This window comes from Mrakia frigida (assembly GCF_051309035.1).
Source record: "Mrakia frigida strain ATCC 22029 unplaced genomic scaffold BDY24scaffold_22, whole genome shotgun sequence".
Classification (NCBI taxonomy): Eukaryota; Fungi; Basidiomycota; class Tremellomycetes; order Cystofilobasidiales; family Mrakiaceae; genus Mrakia; species Mrakia frigida.
Genome location: NW_027481259.1, coordinates 343,966 through 358,357, shown reverse-complemented (window position 1 = coordinate 358,357; position 14,392 = coordinate 343,966). Strand labels below are relative to the sequence as shown.

At 54.6% G+C, this 14,392-nt stretch overlaps 4 protein-coding genes across 4 annotated transcripts; all 4 read right to left on the bottom strand.

Moving 5' to 3' along the window:
* Positions 1 to 31: 31 nt before the first annotated feature.
* On the bottom strand, positions 32 to 404 carry BDY24DRAFT_394395 (uncharacterized protein). Its single transcript, XM_076641169.1, has one exon. It carries the CDS (start codon positions 387 to 389, stop codon positions 171 to 173), a length of 219 nt encoding a protein of 72 aa, XP_076495196.1. The 5' UTR covers positions 390 to 404; the 3' UTR covers positions 32 to 170.
* Positions 405 to 621: 217 nt separating this feature from the next.
* Positions 622 to 5,785, bottom strand: FAR11 (Far11p). Its single transcript, XM_076641168.1, has 16 exons — positions 5,243 to 5,785; positions 5,009 to 5,147; positions 4,811 to 4,924; positions 4,605 to 4,743; positions 4,379 to 4,536; positions 4,212 to 4,312; positions 4,028 to 4,142; positions 3,164 to 3,948; positions 2,903 to 3,065; positions 2,699 to 2,815; positions 2,485 to 2,614; positions 2,142 to 2,421; positions 1,964 to 2,069; positions 1,786 to 1,889; positions 986 to 1,699; positions 622 to 906 (listed from the first exon to the last, which is right to left on the bottom strand). Exons 1-16 carry the CDS (start codon positions 5,750 to 5,752, stop codon positions 673 to 675), a joined length of 3,909 nt encoding a protein of 1,302 aa, XP_076495195.1. The 5' UTR covers positions 5,753 to 5,785; the 3' UTR covers positions 622 to 672.
* A 418-nt stretch (positions 5,786 to 6,203) lies between these two features.
* On the bottom strand, positions 6,204 to 11,132 carry BDY24DRAFT_118076 (uncharacterized protein). The gene is made up of 19 exons (XM_076635914.1): positions 11,047 to 11,132; positions 10,843 to 10,948; positions 10,651 to 10,708; positions 9,322 to 10,579; positions 9,046 to 9,231; positions 8,813 to 8,966; positions 8,692 to 8,733; positions 8,533 to 8,613; positions 8,459 to 8,468; positions 8,162 to 8,391; positions 8,009 to 8,050; positions 7,835 to 7,938; positions 7,642 to 7,758; positions 7,478 to 7,579; positions 7,361 to 7,395; positions 7,162 to 7,292; positions 6,976 to 7,076; positions 6,860 to 6,887; positions 6,204 to 6,790 (listed from the first exon to the last, which is right to left on the bottom strand). The coding sequence occupies exons 2-19, from the start codon at positions 10,945 to 10,947 to the stop codon at positions 6,662 to 6,664; spliced, it is 2,913 nt and encodes a 970-aa protein (XP_076495194.1). The 5' UTR covers position 10,948; positions 11,047 to 11,132; the 3' UTR covers positions 6,204 to 6,661.
* Positions 11,133 to 11,765: 633 nt separating this feature from the next.
* On the bottom strand, positions 11,766 to 14,380 carry BDY24DRAFT_118065 (uncharacterized protein). The gene is made up of 6 exons (XM_076635913.1): positions 14,307 to 14,380; positions 14,023 to 14,231; positions 13,734 to 13,837; positions 12,780 to 13,659; positions 11,912 to 12,704; positions 11,766 to 11,831 (listed from the first exon to the last, which is right to left on the bottom strand). Exons 2-5 carry the CDS (start codon positions 14,224 to 14,226, stop codon positions 12,090 to 12,092), a joined length of 1,803 nt encoding a protein of 600 aa, XP_076495193.1. The 5' UTR covers positions 14,227 to 14,231; positions 14,307 to 14,380; the 3' UTR covers positions 11,766 to 11,831; positions 11,912 to 12,089.
* Positions 14,381 to 14,392: the final 12 nt, after the last annotated feature.

The following is a 14,392-nucleotide window of genomic DNA, read 5'->3' as shown; positions in this document are numbered from 1 at the left end:
TGCGACGAAACCTTCTTCGACCTCTTATTCTCCCAGAGTCCCACCTTCTGCTTCTGCTCTCCTGTATCCCCATCTCCTTCCTAAGCTTGTAGGCCACCTTCCTCCTTCCTCGACCTGCTCTCGAGGAAGCACGAAGAGTGCCTCCTTCTACTTTTCGCGCTTCCTGCTACCTACCGCTGTAGCACAAGATTGAGACAGCTGGAGCCAATCGTATGAGTACTGAAGTCGAGATCAGAGCAGATGTTTCCTCTAGCTGTTTGGGAGTCAGTCGGTGTCGGCCCGATTTTTTGATCAGAACAAATCGAAGCTGCCTCTCCTCCCTCATCCTCAACGACCATTTTCATCTCGGCCTCCAGATTCGGCCTATTTACCTTATACTCTCTCGACATGTCTACCGATCCTGGTCCTTCCCCAGCGACCAAACCTCGACGAAACCTCAAACCGACTCTGACGCGTCGACCGAGCGTCTTGACTTTCACGCATTCAAGAAACCTTTCGCGAAGAAGCGTAGGATTGGATCTGTGAGCTTTCAATCCTCCAAAGCTCTGCCTAAGATCTGCCTGACTTGCTTTCTGCTCGCCAGACCGCGACGTTCTTCGCTTCCAAAGCTTCGAGACCTCGTTCGACGTGAATTCATGAGTAAACTACAGTACTGGAGCGCAACAGTTAGTCCTAAATACCGAACAAGAACTCGACTTCATCCACTCCTCCTCCACCCATCCCTCCAGGACCTTTCGGCACAGGACCCATCTCCTCCTCGTCCTCGAGAACCATCTCGTCCGACTGAGGCCCATCGACTCCGTTTCCTTGCATGACTGGACGAAGCGGAGAACCTCCTGAAGACGAACGACGACGGATACCGGTTGGCGAGCGAGGCATGGCTTGGAGGGTTGTTTGTGACATGTGCTGTTGAGACGAAAAGGCGAAGAGGGTCAGCGAAACCCGAACTCGACGCGTCTCAAAATACGAAGCTCAAACGACTCACCTCCCAATTGTTCGTATTCTCATCAACCTTCCCGTCCTCCTCCTCGTCTTTCCCTTCACTCTCCCCTCTCGAGAAATCCTCGTCCTCACCAGGCTCCCCATCGTCTCCCTCCTCATCGTCGTCCCCCTCCTCGCTCTCCCTCTCCCGATCCTCTCCCAATCTCGCATCCTCTCCCAACTCCCCCATCGTCCCAATACTGCTGACCTCCGAATCATATCCGTCGTCCCCTTCGTTGAAATGCCACCTCCCGTGCCCGTTCAGATCCAACCCGTTGAGAGCCGAGCTCAAGGGTCCCCAATCACTCCCGTACATCCCTCCTCCTCTCACTCCCTCCCCATCATCCGAGGTACCAAAGACGTCATCGAGAACGTCTTCGTACTCGTGCTGCCACGAGTCCATGAGCTCGTCGGGGAAGGAGGAGTGGCGAGGTGAGCCGAGGAGAGAAGAAGGTGGGTGGGATCGGTTGGGTGGGAAGAGATCGTTGTCTCCGGGGGAGAGTGGAGAGGAAGCGCTGAGGTTGGAGGAGGAAGAGGCGTTTCGGAGGTGGTGGGAAGCTGGGGAGGAAGGGAAGCCGCCGTTCATGTGCGAAGGACCGTTGGCGGAGTGGGAACGACGATGAGCGTTGAGCGTTCCGTAGGTTTCGTTGGTGATCTGGTGAGGGTAGTGTTTGGAGTGGTAGAAGCGGACGAGGGATTTGAGAGCGTGTTCTTGAAGCTGCAGCAGAGAAAGGAGAGATACGGCAGAAGGTCAGGCAAGCGAGAGATAGCGGAAGAGGGAGAGAAAGAACGAAGGGGACGAACGCTCGATTCGACCAACTCCTCAGCTTCCATCCCGACGGTGAGCCATTCGTCTCGAAGATCCGGACGACAGTTGAGATAGATTGCAGTGACGATCTTCATGTTCTCTGCGAATTTCAATGCGGAGGAAGGTCAGCGAAACGAAGGAGAGCTCGAGCACGGCGAGGAAGGTTCGACTCACGTTGCTTCCACTTCTTCCCGTAATGAGGGATCTGACTCTTGATGACCTTGAGAACCTGAAGCTGGAACATCGGATGAGGAACCTTAAGCATCCTCTTGAAGGTGTTCTGTCGAACCGAAAACGAAACGGAGTCAGCTCTCTTTTGACGCGACGAAACGAAACGAAGAGAAAAACGAACGAAAGGCTTGTGCTGATTGAACTGATAGATTTTCTCCGACCTTCCCTTGAGCAGCTTCTGAATGATCTTGGTCCTGTTGATGGCTGAGAAGAAGTTCCTCCACGAGTACTCGGAGATGAGCTCGACCTCCTCGTCCGTCGATGTCCCAGGGTGCTTGTTCCCTGCTCCTCCTCCGAATCCAGCACGAGTACCGAGACGAGTGGTTGGAATGGCGAGCGAGTCTTCAGGTCGATCCTTTTGAGGGTAGCGAGAGAGGTTGACGTGACAGTAGCGGAAGAAGCTGGACGAGAGGAGACGAAGGATCAGCGTCGGCGGACGAAGACGAGGGCGGGATTGAACTCACTTCTTCTCGGCCAGATCAGTCTTCGCCTTGACGATCTCGATGGGTTCGGGGTACTGGAAGGTCTTGACCATGACGACGGGGCAGTTCATAGTGACGAGAAGCTGACTGAGGTGTTGGAACTTGAGGATGTCTGTTCAAACGAACGGGCGAATGAAAGGTCGAAGGAGGGTCAGCCCTGGCGCATCTTCATTGAAACAAGAAGAGTGAAACTCACGAGAGCACTTGAACCACTTCAGCATCAGCAAGATGATAGCGGAAACTCCTTTCCAAGCGATCTCCCGTTCACGAATCACGTCAACTTCCTCCAGAGTGAGAGCAGGAAGGTCCTCGGCTGCTGTCGGAGAGACGGAATCGAAACGCAGAAGAGTCAGAACGACAGAGACAAGAGGAAGTCAACAGGGCGGATAAGAGGACGTACGGAATTCGAAGTCGGCTTCGTGAGCTCCTGGAGAAGCAACTGCTGCTCCAGGATAGGCAGGATTCGGAGGAGCTGGCGCCGCAGGGGGTTGAGGAACGGAATCGAAGACGAGTTTGAGGAGGACGACGACGGCTGCTGGGAGAGCTGAAGGGATCAACCCTCGCTGTTGAACCGAGCCAAAACGAGAAGAAGAGTCAGCAACTCCCTCTCGACGTACGAAAGAGAGAAAGAAGAAGCGAAACCGACGCGTCGCGAACTCACGTAAATCATCTCGACCCTCTCCAGCTTCTTCAACGACTCCCTCTTCTCCCTGATCCCTCTCACCTCCTTCAGATTCCCTTCTCTCGTAGCCTCCTCCTCCTTCTTCCTGAACTCCTTATCCTTCTCCTTGTACTCCCTCAAAATCTCATCTCCGCCTCCCAGCTCCTGATCCTCCTCGACGGCCTCCTCCCCGTCGACCTTCGACCCACTCTCGTTCGGCACTCCCAACCCCAATATCCCAGTTGACCCAAGTCCGATTTCTTCCTTCAGGAACTCCTCCCTCTCCTTCCAGAGCTGGTAGAGTCCGAGACTGACGTGAGCGTGCTGCTTGTAGAGTTTGTCGGCTTCGTCGATAGCGTAAGGGACCATGGTGTCGACTCCGTGAGCTGATGTTGAGAAAGGAAAGACGAAGGGTCGAGCTGGGTCGGTCTGCCACATCTGTTTCTTCGGTTTGGGTGAGGGAGGAGGAGAGGGAGCTGGTGTCGAAGGGAGAGCTCCGTTTCCGTTCCCGCCGTTGATGGACGGTTGTGGTTGACCTCCACCGACGAACTGGTAGTCGTAGGAGCGACCGACGAGGGAGGTGAAGTTTTCTTCGGCTAGGGACGAGGTCGGAGGAGCGTGGTAGTGAGGTCGGACGGGGATAGGGGAGAGAGCTTCGGCGAGTTTCTCAGCTGAGATCGAGACTCCGTCGGTGAAGGTTTTGGGAGCAAAGGTTGGGTATTTGACGGAGGTTTCTTGTCTGAACTGACGAATGTCGGAAGGAGAGGCTTTGGTGAACCCGAACCCTGATGAAGGAGAGGAGGGGAGGTCAGCGAGAAGGGGAAGGACGCGTCGAGGACAGAGAGGAAGGGAAATGGGACGAACAGTCTTCCTTGACGGGCGAGAGACCAGCCATCTCTCGAGAGAGCTTGGCGACCTTGTGAGCATCCCGAAGACCACCGAGGCAGGCGAGAAGGACTTTCCAGGTGAGAAGGATGAGCTGCCGAAGGGAGAGACGGATCAGCTTCGAGATTGGAACGAAGACGCGAGGGAGAAGAACGAGACCCACCCTCTTCGTAGGATAGCCTTCAGGATGCCGACTCTGCTGACGATCCTTGAGGTTTCCGATCATTTGCATGAGGTAGACGACCAGAGGTTCGGGAGCAGCCACTGTGAGAGAAGAGAGAGCGAAAGTCAGCTCTCGTTCGAACGACTCTCCAAAGACGAAAGACTCACTCAGTTCCTTCGCCAGATCATCGTCTCCTCTCGACACCTCCACGATGAAATAGATCATGCCTAGGTAGAGCGAGATCTCCTCTCTCACACTCCCGAGGTCGACCTTGTGCTCTGAAGTCGACGCGTGCGAGTCTCGACGAAGGTGATCTGTGAAGGATCTGTAGACGAAGAAAGGAGAAAGACAAGTCAGGTCGAGTACGAGAAGTGGGAAGCAAACTATACGTACACGCTAGCATCGTGTCGTTTGGACGCATCCTTGAGGCAGTCGATCAAGATGGCGAGACCTCCAGCTTGCCGGACGATCCTCGAGTTCTCGATGATGAGATGAAGTTGGTGCTCGGGAGAGGTGGTTTCGGCGAAGGTACCTGCAGGAAACCGAAGCGGAAGTCAGCTCTGATGAAGGCCTCTTCTACAGAGGGAGCTCGAGCTGACCTTGAAGGATGTAGGTGAGCTTGAGAGCCGCGTCGACGTCCCTTCCTTCCTTCATCTTCTCGAGCTCTGCTTCGACGAAAGCAGCCTTCTGATAGGGAGTTCGTTTCGTCCAGTCTGAGAGTATCCCAAAGGAGAGGAAGGTCAGCTTGAACTCGTCGAAGGTAGGTCCAGGAAGGAAACAAGCGAGCTCGTGCGAACCTCCTTGGTCCTCGTCGTGTGAGCTCTGGAAGGCAAGCAGAGCTCGATCGAGATGCAGAACGTCGTCGTACGAGAAGAACTCCTGAAGTTCAGACATGAGAGTATCCGAGTCCTCGTATCGGAAATCGTATTGAGTGGGCTGATGGGAGTGAAGGAAGAAGAGGGGAGGAGCAGGTGAACCTCGAGCTCAAAGGGAGTCGAAGGAGAGGAAGGTGACGATGGGATGAAGCTGACCTTTGGCTTTGCTACCACCGCTGCCGCCTTGAGCTGACCGAGAGTTATACTATCCAGAAGAGCAGGCATCCCATTCGTGTTCCCATTCTGAGGTGGTAGACCGTTCACTTGTTGAGGAGGAGTGGGAGGGATCAAGGGCGACGGACTCGAGGGAGGAGGAGCGGAAGGTGATGGTTGAGCTTGTTGAAGGACGGAAGGAGGAGGAGGTGCAGCAGTAGGAGGAATCGTTTTCGTTGTAGGAGTGAGATGAAGGATTCCTGGTACCCCTGATCGAGGTGATAACGAAGAAGTTCCAATGATGGACCGAGGAGAGGAAGGCGAAGGAGGGAGGGGAGCAGCGAGAATCCGAACAGGGGAAGCTGGAGGTGAAGCTTGTCGAGGTGCTGGCTCGTCCGGAGGGGTAGGTATAGTATCTTGCGAGTCGGTGGGAGGGAGGGAGGATGGTGGTGGAGGCATGAGAGAGACTGACGGTGTTGCAGGAGGAGGAGGGAGGGGAGGGTCGAGAATCATAGCTGCAAGGGAAAGGGAAGGAGGTGATGGGTTGAGGTCGAATCGAAAGGGAGAGCTCGTCTTCCTTCTCCTCTCGCCCCCGACGACAACTCTTGAAAAACTTCATTCAAACCAGTCTCGATCCTATCTTCGCTACAGCACCTCTCTCATTTTCTTTTTGAGTTCTGGATCTTTCATCCTGGAAATGGCTCCACTATGAACGAAAGGTGAGCTCGACCTTTCCTCCCTTCGCCCTCCTTCTTCTCCGTCCTGCCTTCGTCTCGTAGCCTGTTTAGCTTTGGACTGACTGTTCTTCCTTTTGCTTACTTCTCTCTCCCAGGAAGGAGCTGTATGGTTTGATGGCCTCCTCATGGTGCTTCAACAGGCCGCTACTCAAAGGTGAGCCCGTGACAGTCTTCTTGGGTCTCTTCCTCCCACGTTTCTTTTCCACGAGAGCGAAGAGCGAAGCAAAGAACACGTAAAACATAGAATCAAGGTCGAGACCTGAAAGACTGAGAAGCAAAAAACGAAGAAGAAGAAAGCCAAGAGAAAGAAGAACGCGTCCCGACGACTCAAACGCTCGGTCTCGACTCCCACGGCGCTCTGAGCTGGTCCATCTCCTCCATGACCTTATCCGAATCCAGCCAGAATCCAGGTTGACCAGCCGTACCGACGGAGCCTGTGAACGAAGGCGTGGATCCTGCGAAGGGTCCTACAGCAGGAGGTGTTTTGAGCGAGGTCGAAGACGGGGTTCCGTCCGGAGAGGTCAAAGTCGCTTCGGGAAAGGATGAGAGGGAGTTGATGATGAGGCGGCAGTTGTTACTGTGAGAGTGAAAGAGGATTAGAAGATCAGTTGGAGTGGAGGCGGGTGGGAAAGGAGGAAGAGGGCGACGCACCCAGGCACGACTGAAACGAGAAAGCAAAGGAGGGTCAGGACTCGACGTAGCAAGGGGTAGACGGGAGCAGAGAGATATGCTGACCGGTTTGATTCGTAGGATTAGAGAGAACATCCGAAAGGATTTGGCTGAGCATGATCTTTTGACGAGCACCGATGGGGAGCTGGAAGGAAGAAGAGGAGAGGAAACGGTCAGTGAAAGCGATGGAACGCGACGGAAGGTGAGGACGAACTCGTTCGGCGATCATGTCGATGGCATGTCTAAGCGAGAGCCGGAACGGAAGGAAAGGAAGTAAGTACGAGTAAGAGAAGTGAAAGAATGGGAAAGTAAAGAAAAAGCAAGACGAACTCGAACACCTGAATCTCCGCAAGAAGAGCTCTCTCGGTAACCTTGTCCTTCCTTTGCATGGCTACTTGTAAGGCCTTGATCAGCGTCTTGGCTCCGAGGAACTGTGAAAGGAGGGAAGGAAAGTCGTCAGGGCTCGTCGATTCGGTTCGGGGCGTCGAAGGAGGGGCATCTGTTGGACAAACTTACCCAGGAGTAGGACATGAACGGTGCGAGGAGTGAGAAGTCGAAGTTGGTCGATGTAACGAGGTAGACTTGGCCAAGAAGTCCGCGAGCAGCAGCCATCATTCGAGGTCCAGAGGGATCCGAAGGGTCGTGAGCTGTGAAGAGAAGAGGAAGAGCGGTCAGCACCGCCTGGATCGTTCTGCGAGAGCAGTTTTGATCTCACAGTCGACGTATCGGTCGTGAAGTGTGATCAGAGCACTATGCGTAGAGGTGGAAGAGAAGAAGAGGTCAGCTCGAGTCTAAGATCGCGTCGTCGAGAACGAGCAAGCAAGAGACTCACGTGTAGGGAAGAGTCAAAGCCATCACGAGATCCCGATCGATAGCCTTTCCATTGTTGGTGACGCACTTCAGAGGGTTGCTGAATTCGGGTGGGAAGGAGGACCTGCGAGAGAACGACGAAGATGAGCGACGAACAAGACGAACGGACGAACGAACAAAGCATACCTAAAAGAAGTGATCAGCTGGTCCAACCTCTGGAAATCTGCTGTCCCTCTAGGGTCAGAGTCTCCTCGCATGTCGGCTCGGCGAACGAAGTCGCTGATTTTTCGCAGAAGGAGGGTGCTGAAAAACAAAGAAAGGTCAGCACGAGGAGGAGGACGGATGGAAACGCTGAAAGATGGACCGTTGGCCTACTTACCCCTTGATGTTCAAGCACCAAGCCGTATAATGAGCTTGAGGATGATGGGTGAGAAGCGTGAGCTCGTCTTCGTCGGCGAATTGGGTTGGGTAGGGGGGTTGGAGCTGAGGGACAAGAGCAGAGGTCAGATTCAGGCGCAGCTCTCTTCGAAAGATATGAGGGAAACTAACTCACTCCGGCGTGAAAAGTGCTGTGAGAGGTCGGTAGCCCGAGATACTGAACAAAGAAAGGGGAAAGAGCGAACGAATGACCTCAAAGTCAGCAACGCGTCCTCCTCCTTGTCTCGCCTCCTCCCCATCACAGAGAGGGGGACAAGAAAAGACTCACAAGATCTCGATCGTCAATGAGACCTTGCCAGCCGCAGGATGTGCTCGAGTAGGTATCCTGACAGAAGACGAGCCAGGCCAAGTTCGCTCTCTCGATCCGTTCGATGTCGTCCGAAGGTGGTTCGAGCAGACTTGCTTGGAAAGCTGAGGGCGTGACTCGAGGATCGTAGGGACGTCCGTTGAGACCGAGAGGAACGACGAGCCTCCCAAGAAGGGACATATGCGTCCACCCTGGGAGAAGAGGAGGGGATCAGCACGACGGAAAGAGATCTAGACGCGAGGGAAAGACGAAGCTCACCTTGGACCCACTGCGAGAAGGGAACGAGGCTTCAGCACAGTCAACCAGCGTACAGGTACAGGGCTCTGACTGACCTTGGCATGCTGATGGCAGTACTGAGAGAGCAAGATGAGAGCTTGAACGAGCGGGAGCCACTCTCCTGCGTTCTCCTTCGACTGGATTCCGAGACGCGACGACGAGAAAAAAAACGAGTCAGCTCGTCTTTCAGGCGAACCAAAACGCACTATACTAACCTGATCGATGTAGAGAGAGCTCCAGCGGTAGTGAATCTCGCCCTGGAAGAAGAAAGAGTGCAAAGAGAGTCAGTTTTCGAGAAGAGCATCGTGCGGGCACGGCGAGGCTGAGCCCACTCACAAAATCCTCGTCGAGATATGGAGTTGTACTTGAAGGCTTGATCCCGAACCCGTCCCAAGTAGGGATCTTCACTGGTTCGAGCTCGTTCCTCTTCGCAGGGAAGCGAAGAGGGAAGAAGGTATTGGGCGAAACGAGTTCGACGTTTCCGAGGTATCTTTTGCAAGGGAGGAGAACAACGTCGAGTCAGATTAAGATCGTTATCGAGCGAATAGGTAAGAGCAAAGATGGCGCACCTCGATGTGACAGCGCAGATGGCGTGAAGAAGAGCGGGATGAGGAAACTGCTTGTGCGTGGGAGGCAAGGCGAGTCTCGTCAAGAATCTCGCTTGATTCAGGACCTCGGTGGCGAAGGGAACGACTGAGAAGAAGGTATCGACGATGTGTTCGAGTTTCCCTGGGGAAGGAAGATGGGAAGGCCAACTGAGGAGGAAGGAAGACGAGAAGAAAGAGTGAGGTTAGTCTCGTCGCGTCACGTCCTTCTTCTCTTCGACGTCGAATCGAACAACGCACCCAGGCCAAAGCAGCTGCATCAAGTACTCGTCTCCCGCCGACCCGAACCCACCCAGATCCATCCCTTCCTGAAGCCCAGCAACCTGCTCCTCCTTTTCCTCTCTCGTCGCGTCTCCTCCTCTCCCTCTCCCCGAAGAAGCCGACTCCTCCACCAAATCCTCGATCGTCGGTCCACTCGACTGCCTTGGAGGCCACTTATCGATCGGTACCATCGTTGGAGCTCTCCCTGACGGGTTCGACTGCATGCTCGGCGGATCCGGACGTCCTGCCCATCTTCCTCCCGACGAGACCGATTCGACGAAGACTTCCTCGATGGTGGGACCACTGAACTGCCTGGGAGGCCAGGTATCGACGTGGAAGAGCTTCTCAGAGGTTGTAGATGGGGGTGTAGGGTTATTCGGTGAGAAGATTGGGGTTGGAGAGTCGAAGAAGGATGGTCGAGGAGGAGGGAGGGAAGAGGAGGAAGAGGACGACGAGGAGGTTGAAGCTTGGCTTTGAGCTTGAGCTTGAGTCGGAGGGAAGGTGTCGTAGGTGGAAGGGTTGTTTGATTTGATTCCTCCGGTAGGAAGAGAAGCGAGGAAGGGCCAAGAAGGAGGAGGCATGGGTGGTTGTGGTTGAGGAGGAGCCGAGGCGAAGCTCGAGGACGGAAAGTTCGTCGTTTGCTGAGGATGAGGGAACGGTTGCTGGGTTGTGAAGGTGGTTTGGTTTTGATACTGAGGTAATGCTGGTGAGGAGGAGGGAGCGAAGGTCGCGGGGCCTGAGGGAGGGAGGTTGAAGAACGACGAGGGAAAGGAGGGGAGTCCGGGTCGGGATTGATTCGACCGCTGTGGGATTGAAGGAGGAATCGGGATCGACGAGAACTGATGAGGAGGGTTTGCGTTCCATCCTGTCTGCCATCCAGCCCAATCTGGTACTCTGATCGTTGAGGAAGGCTGCTGATGGTGTTGGAACTGATTTGGACGCTCCGGCTGCTGATGACCTTCTCCTCCTCCTCCTCCTCGTCCTGCACTCGACGGCAGACTTCCGCTGGCACTTCCTCCACCCAACAACCCTAAACCTTCGACTCCCACTGCCTGCTTTAGCATCCCTTCGAGCTCAGAGATTCGACTCTCTAGCGCCCCGACCTTCGCCACTCGTTGCGAAGGAACAGCTCCTCCTCCTCCTCCTCCCCTTGCTGAGGATCCAGAAGGAACGGCGATAGCGTCTTCGAAGGTACATTGAGGGTAGGGAGGCGGCTCTTGTCCAGGTTTGAGATGTTCTGGGAGGAAGGAGGTCGGGTGAGCTTCGATCGAAGGGAGCAGGAACCTCTCGACGACCCAACGAACTCACGGATAGCGTGGTTGTGTGATCGGGCACAGGTCCCACATGTAGGTCTGACCGCATCGCACTGAGAGAGGGGGTAGGAACAGGAACGAGAAGAAAGGCGGGAGGGGGGGAAGTCAGCATGTTCGACCTGAACCTCACCTCTCCTTCTTTCCCTTTACTTTCCCTGCTCGTTCCGTTTCCCGTCCTCAAACTCACTCGTAACTTCCTAGATCTGCATCGAAGGCAGGCTTGATTTCGTTTCAGAATCGCCTTTTCAGTCTTCTTGGTCTCAGACGCTGCTTCCGAGGGAGATTTGGGCATGCTTGGAGGAGGAGGAGGGAGGGAGGAGGAGGAAGCTTCGGTCATCAGCTTCTCGCCCTTTGATCCCTTTCCTATATACCACACGGAACCGAGACTCACTCGAGCTGCTCGTTGGGACGTTTGATCGGTCTGGGAGGTATATCCTCGAGGGAAAGAGAAAGAAAAGGGCTTTCTTTGGATGGATGGTGAAGGTTGAGGGAAGGAAAGGGCGAGCTCGTCGCCGAAGCTCGACAAGCTCTCTTTTGCGGCCGTCCTATAACGCGCCTTGTAGAAAAAGTTTTCATTCACGGAACCACCAGAACAGGACAAAAAAACCTCCATACCTCTACTGGTCACCTTGTTCAGAGCTCGAAGCGTTTCGGAGCATGCTGAAGGAGTCAACCTGAGATAGACGCGAAAAGGCTACCGACTTCGACTTGGGACGTCTCCCGCTCCCCTTGCTGCCCAGAACAATCTCCCAATCCAGATTCTACAACAAATCTAAAGATGCCTATCAAGTCCTGCAAAATCTACTTCAGCCCTATCCCCTAGTCTAAAGGTCGACCATCAGAACGACGAGTCAGTTCGAAAGAGAGGAAAGGAGGGAGCGAACGATTGAGAAGACAACGGCTGACCTCGGACCTTGAAGGATTTGAGAGACAGGTATTCCGAAGAAAGAAAGGAAGAGGTCAGAAAAGAATGAAAGCCAAGGAGCAGCGGGAATTGAAGGAGGGAGGGAGGGAGAGACCGGATCGCCGCTCTCCCTCTCTCTTCCTTTCTTCCTTCCTCCCTTCGCCTGCGACGAGCATCAGTTCGTAAGACTCACATCTAGTCCTAACCTAGCCTCCCATCCATCCAGATCCACTGAAGACGAGTCCTCCAGCGACGACGAGGTGAGACGTGAGCTGCGTCGAACAGAAGGACGGAGAGGTTCAGCGTTCTGACCTTTGAGCCTCTAGAAGAAGAGATGGAGGGTAAAACTCACCTTAGAAAGAAGAGGATGCTAGACCATTTGAAGAGAGTAGTGAGAGAGACGAGCGACGATGGGGTGACTGTTGAAAGAAACGAAGAAAGAGGAACGAGACGCGTCCACGTCGAGAGTCAAATCGACGCGACGACGACGAAACAGGCAGCGAACTCACTTCGAGACATCCAGATGCAAGCTACGCGCTCCGACGAGGGAAGAAGCGGTCGAGGGTGAAAGCCGGAGTGAAGTCGGCCTTGGTTTCGAAGAGGCCAGGGAGACGCATGAGGTACTGAAGCGTTGGGAGACGCCTTCCGTCGAGGTAATGATTTGGGCAGTCCCTTTCGCGTTCCAGGTCCGACCATACTATCCGAATCGTCGGTGTCGTTGCTCCTCCGTCTCCCACTCCTCGTTCGAACCTCCAACCTCTCGAGCCGAACGGATCCTCCCAAAACAACTCAACGTCCCTCAACCTCGGTAACCTCCCCAGTGTAGGCAGCCACTTCTCCTCCAAAGACTCGAGAAAGGTGGGTTCCGAGTCCATAGGATCCGACCAAGCGATCCGCTCGAGGAAGTTCTGGCGTACGTCGGGGTCGTCGAGCGAGTTGAGGAAGTGCGTCGGCGGCTCGACCTTTTCGTGCCGTCTAGACTCCCGCCATCGAGGTGGTTCTGACCAGCGATAAAGGTCCCGAGTGATGTTGTCGACGCAACGGCGGCAGAGGGAGCGGGGAGGTTCGAGGTAGGTGTTGATGGGCAGGGTGAGGGTGGTGAGGTTTCGGAAGCTTGAGAGGGCTTTGAGGAAGCGAGGAGAGGTCTGGTTGAGGCAAGGTGAAATAAGGATAGCATCAGGACGAGAGTTTAAACTAGGGAGCAAGCTGAGAAGACTGACAAGGTTCATCGTTGAGCTCCATCGTCCGTCGAGAGCGAGCTTCTCAAGCAGAGGGAACCGCCTCGCCAAATCCTTCAACACGAGAGCTGTGACCTCGGCTGCTGGACTTCCATAGTCCAACGTGGATATCGTGAGACCCACGACGTCCTTCTCGAGTCCGTCCTTCGATTTGAAGTCGATCGTCAACCTCCTCAACGGGGTTGCCTCCCACCAGCGAGTAATCTTCTCCGACGCGACGGCGGTTCCTCTCGATCCTGCGACCTGGTCCAACACGTTGATCGGGAAGAAGAGATCTTCGCTGCTCACGGATTCAAGCTGAATGACCTCGAGGGCTGGAAACGCCGCTAGCGTCCTCTTGAACCAGTTGCTGTCGCCGGCGAGGAAGGAGGCAAAGGGAAGATGGACCCGATGGAAGAGGATTTGAAGCTGTTTCAAGCTGGGAAGCACTTCCTCCGGTATCGACATGAGGTCGGGAGGGATGAAGTCCCATGTTGACTCGTCCCTTTCGGGGCGCCCTCCAAACTGAAGCGTTTCGATCCGAGCGTCCATGTGGTCGAGGAAAGGACGAAGGTCTGAAAGAGTGATTCCGTGCCAGAGGTTGAGGAACGGTAGGCGAAGGGGATCTTGTCGAGTCCGGATTCCGATAGGTTGTAGAAAGTTCCAACGATCCGTCCAGTTGTCGTAGTGGAAGGTGAGGAGGGAGGGATGGGTTTGGATGGCGAGGGAGAGCGCTTCGGTCAGGTAGATCTCTCCTTGGGGATGAGCGACGAAGTCGAAGGTGGAGACGTTCGGAAGGAGGGATAAGGAGGTAGCGATGTGGGCGAGATATCTGCGATAGCCGAAGGGCTCAGGCCTGGTTCCGGGGCAGACGTAAAGTGTGCTGGAGAGAAGAAGAGACGCGAGGGAGTCAGCGACGAGGATCAGAAAGAGTACAGATAACAGAAGGCAGCTTACCGAACGAGCGAGGCTCTCTCTTCCATCTCAACAACATGGAGAAGTCGCTCGAGACCTCTCTCCCCTCTGATCTCGAGGGTCTCGAGCGCGACGGGACGAGTGAGCTGCAGAAAAAGGTCGAGGAACCAAACGAGTCAGATCTGCTTCGTCGTTGAAGTCGAGAAGATTCTCGAGAGATGCTACCAAGAGAAGAGCCTCTCGCCATCCAGCCCTAAGCTTCATCGTCGAACAGGTGCTGGTGGGAGGAAAGACGTTTGGAGGAGAAGAGGGAAGGAAGAAACGAGCTCACCTCCGCGAAAGCCCTGCTAGTTCTCATCAAGAACGGCCAGTCTTGCTCGTCCGAGAATCCGATGATCATGGAAAGGATCTCGACTGGAAGGGAAGGTATCCTCGACGGCTCAGAGACGAGCGATTCTCCGTCCGAGGAAGAAGACCATTCGGAGGACGAGGAAGGGGAGGAAGGGAGAGGTCGATCTTGATCAGTCGATTCCATGGGTGCTGCGAAGGATGAAAAGAGCAGAATTTTGACGTCAGTAAGCTGCTCTTGAAGTATGAGGTGAGATCAAGACTTACTCGGACGAGTCTAGTTCTTGCTTGTGATGGTTTGAAGGCAACTAGGAGAAGGCCGACGGTCGAGCTCGAAAAAGAAGCTCGACGTT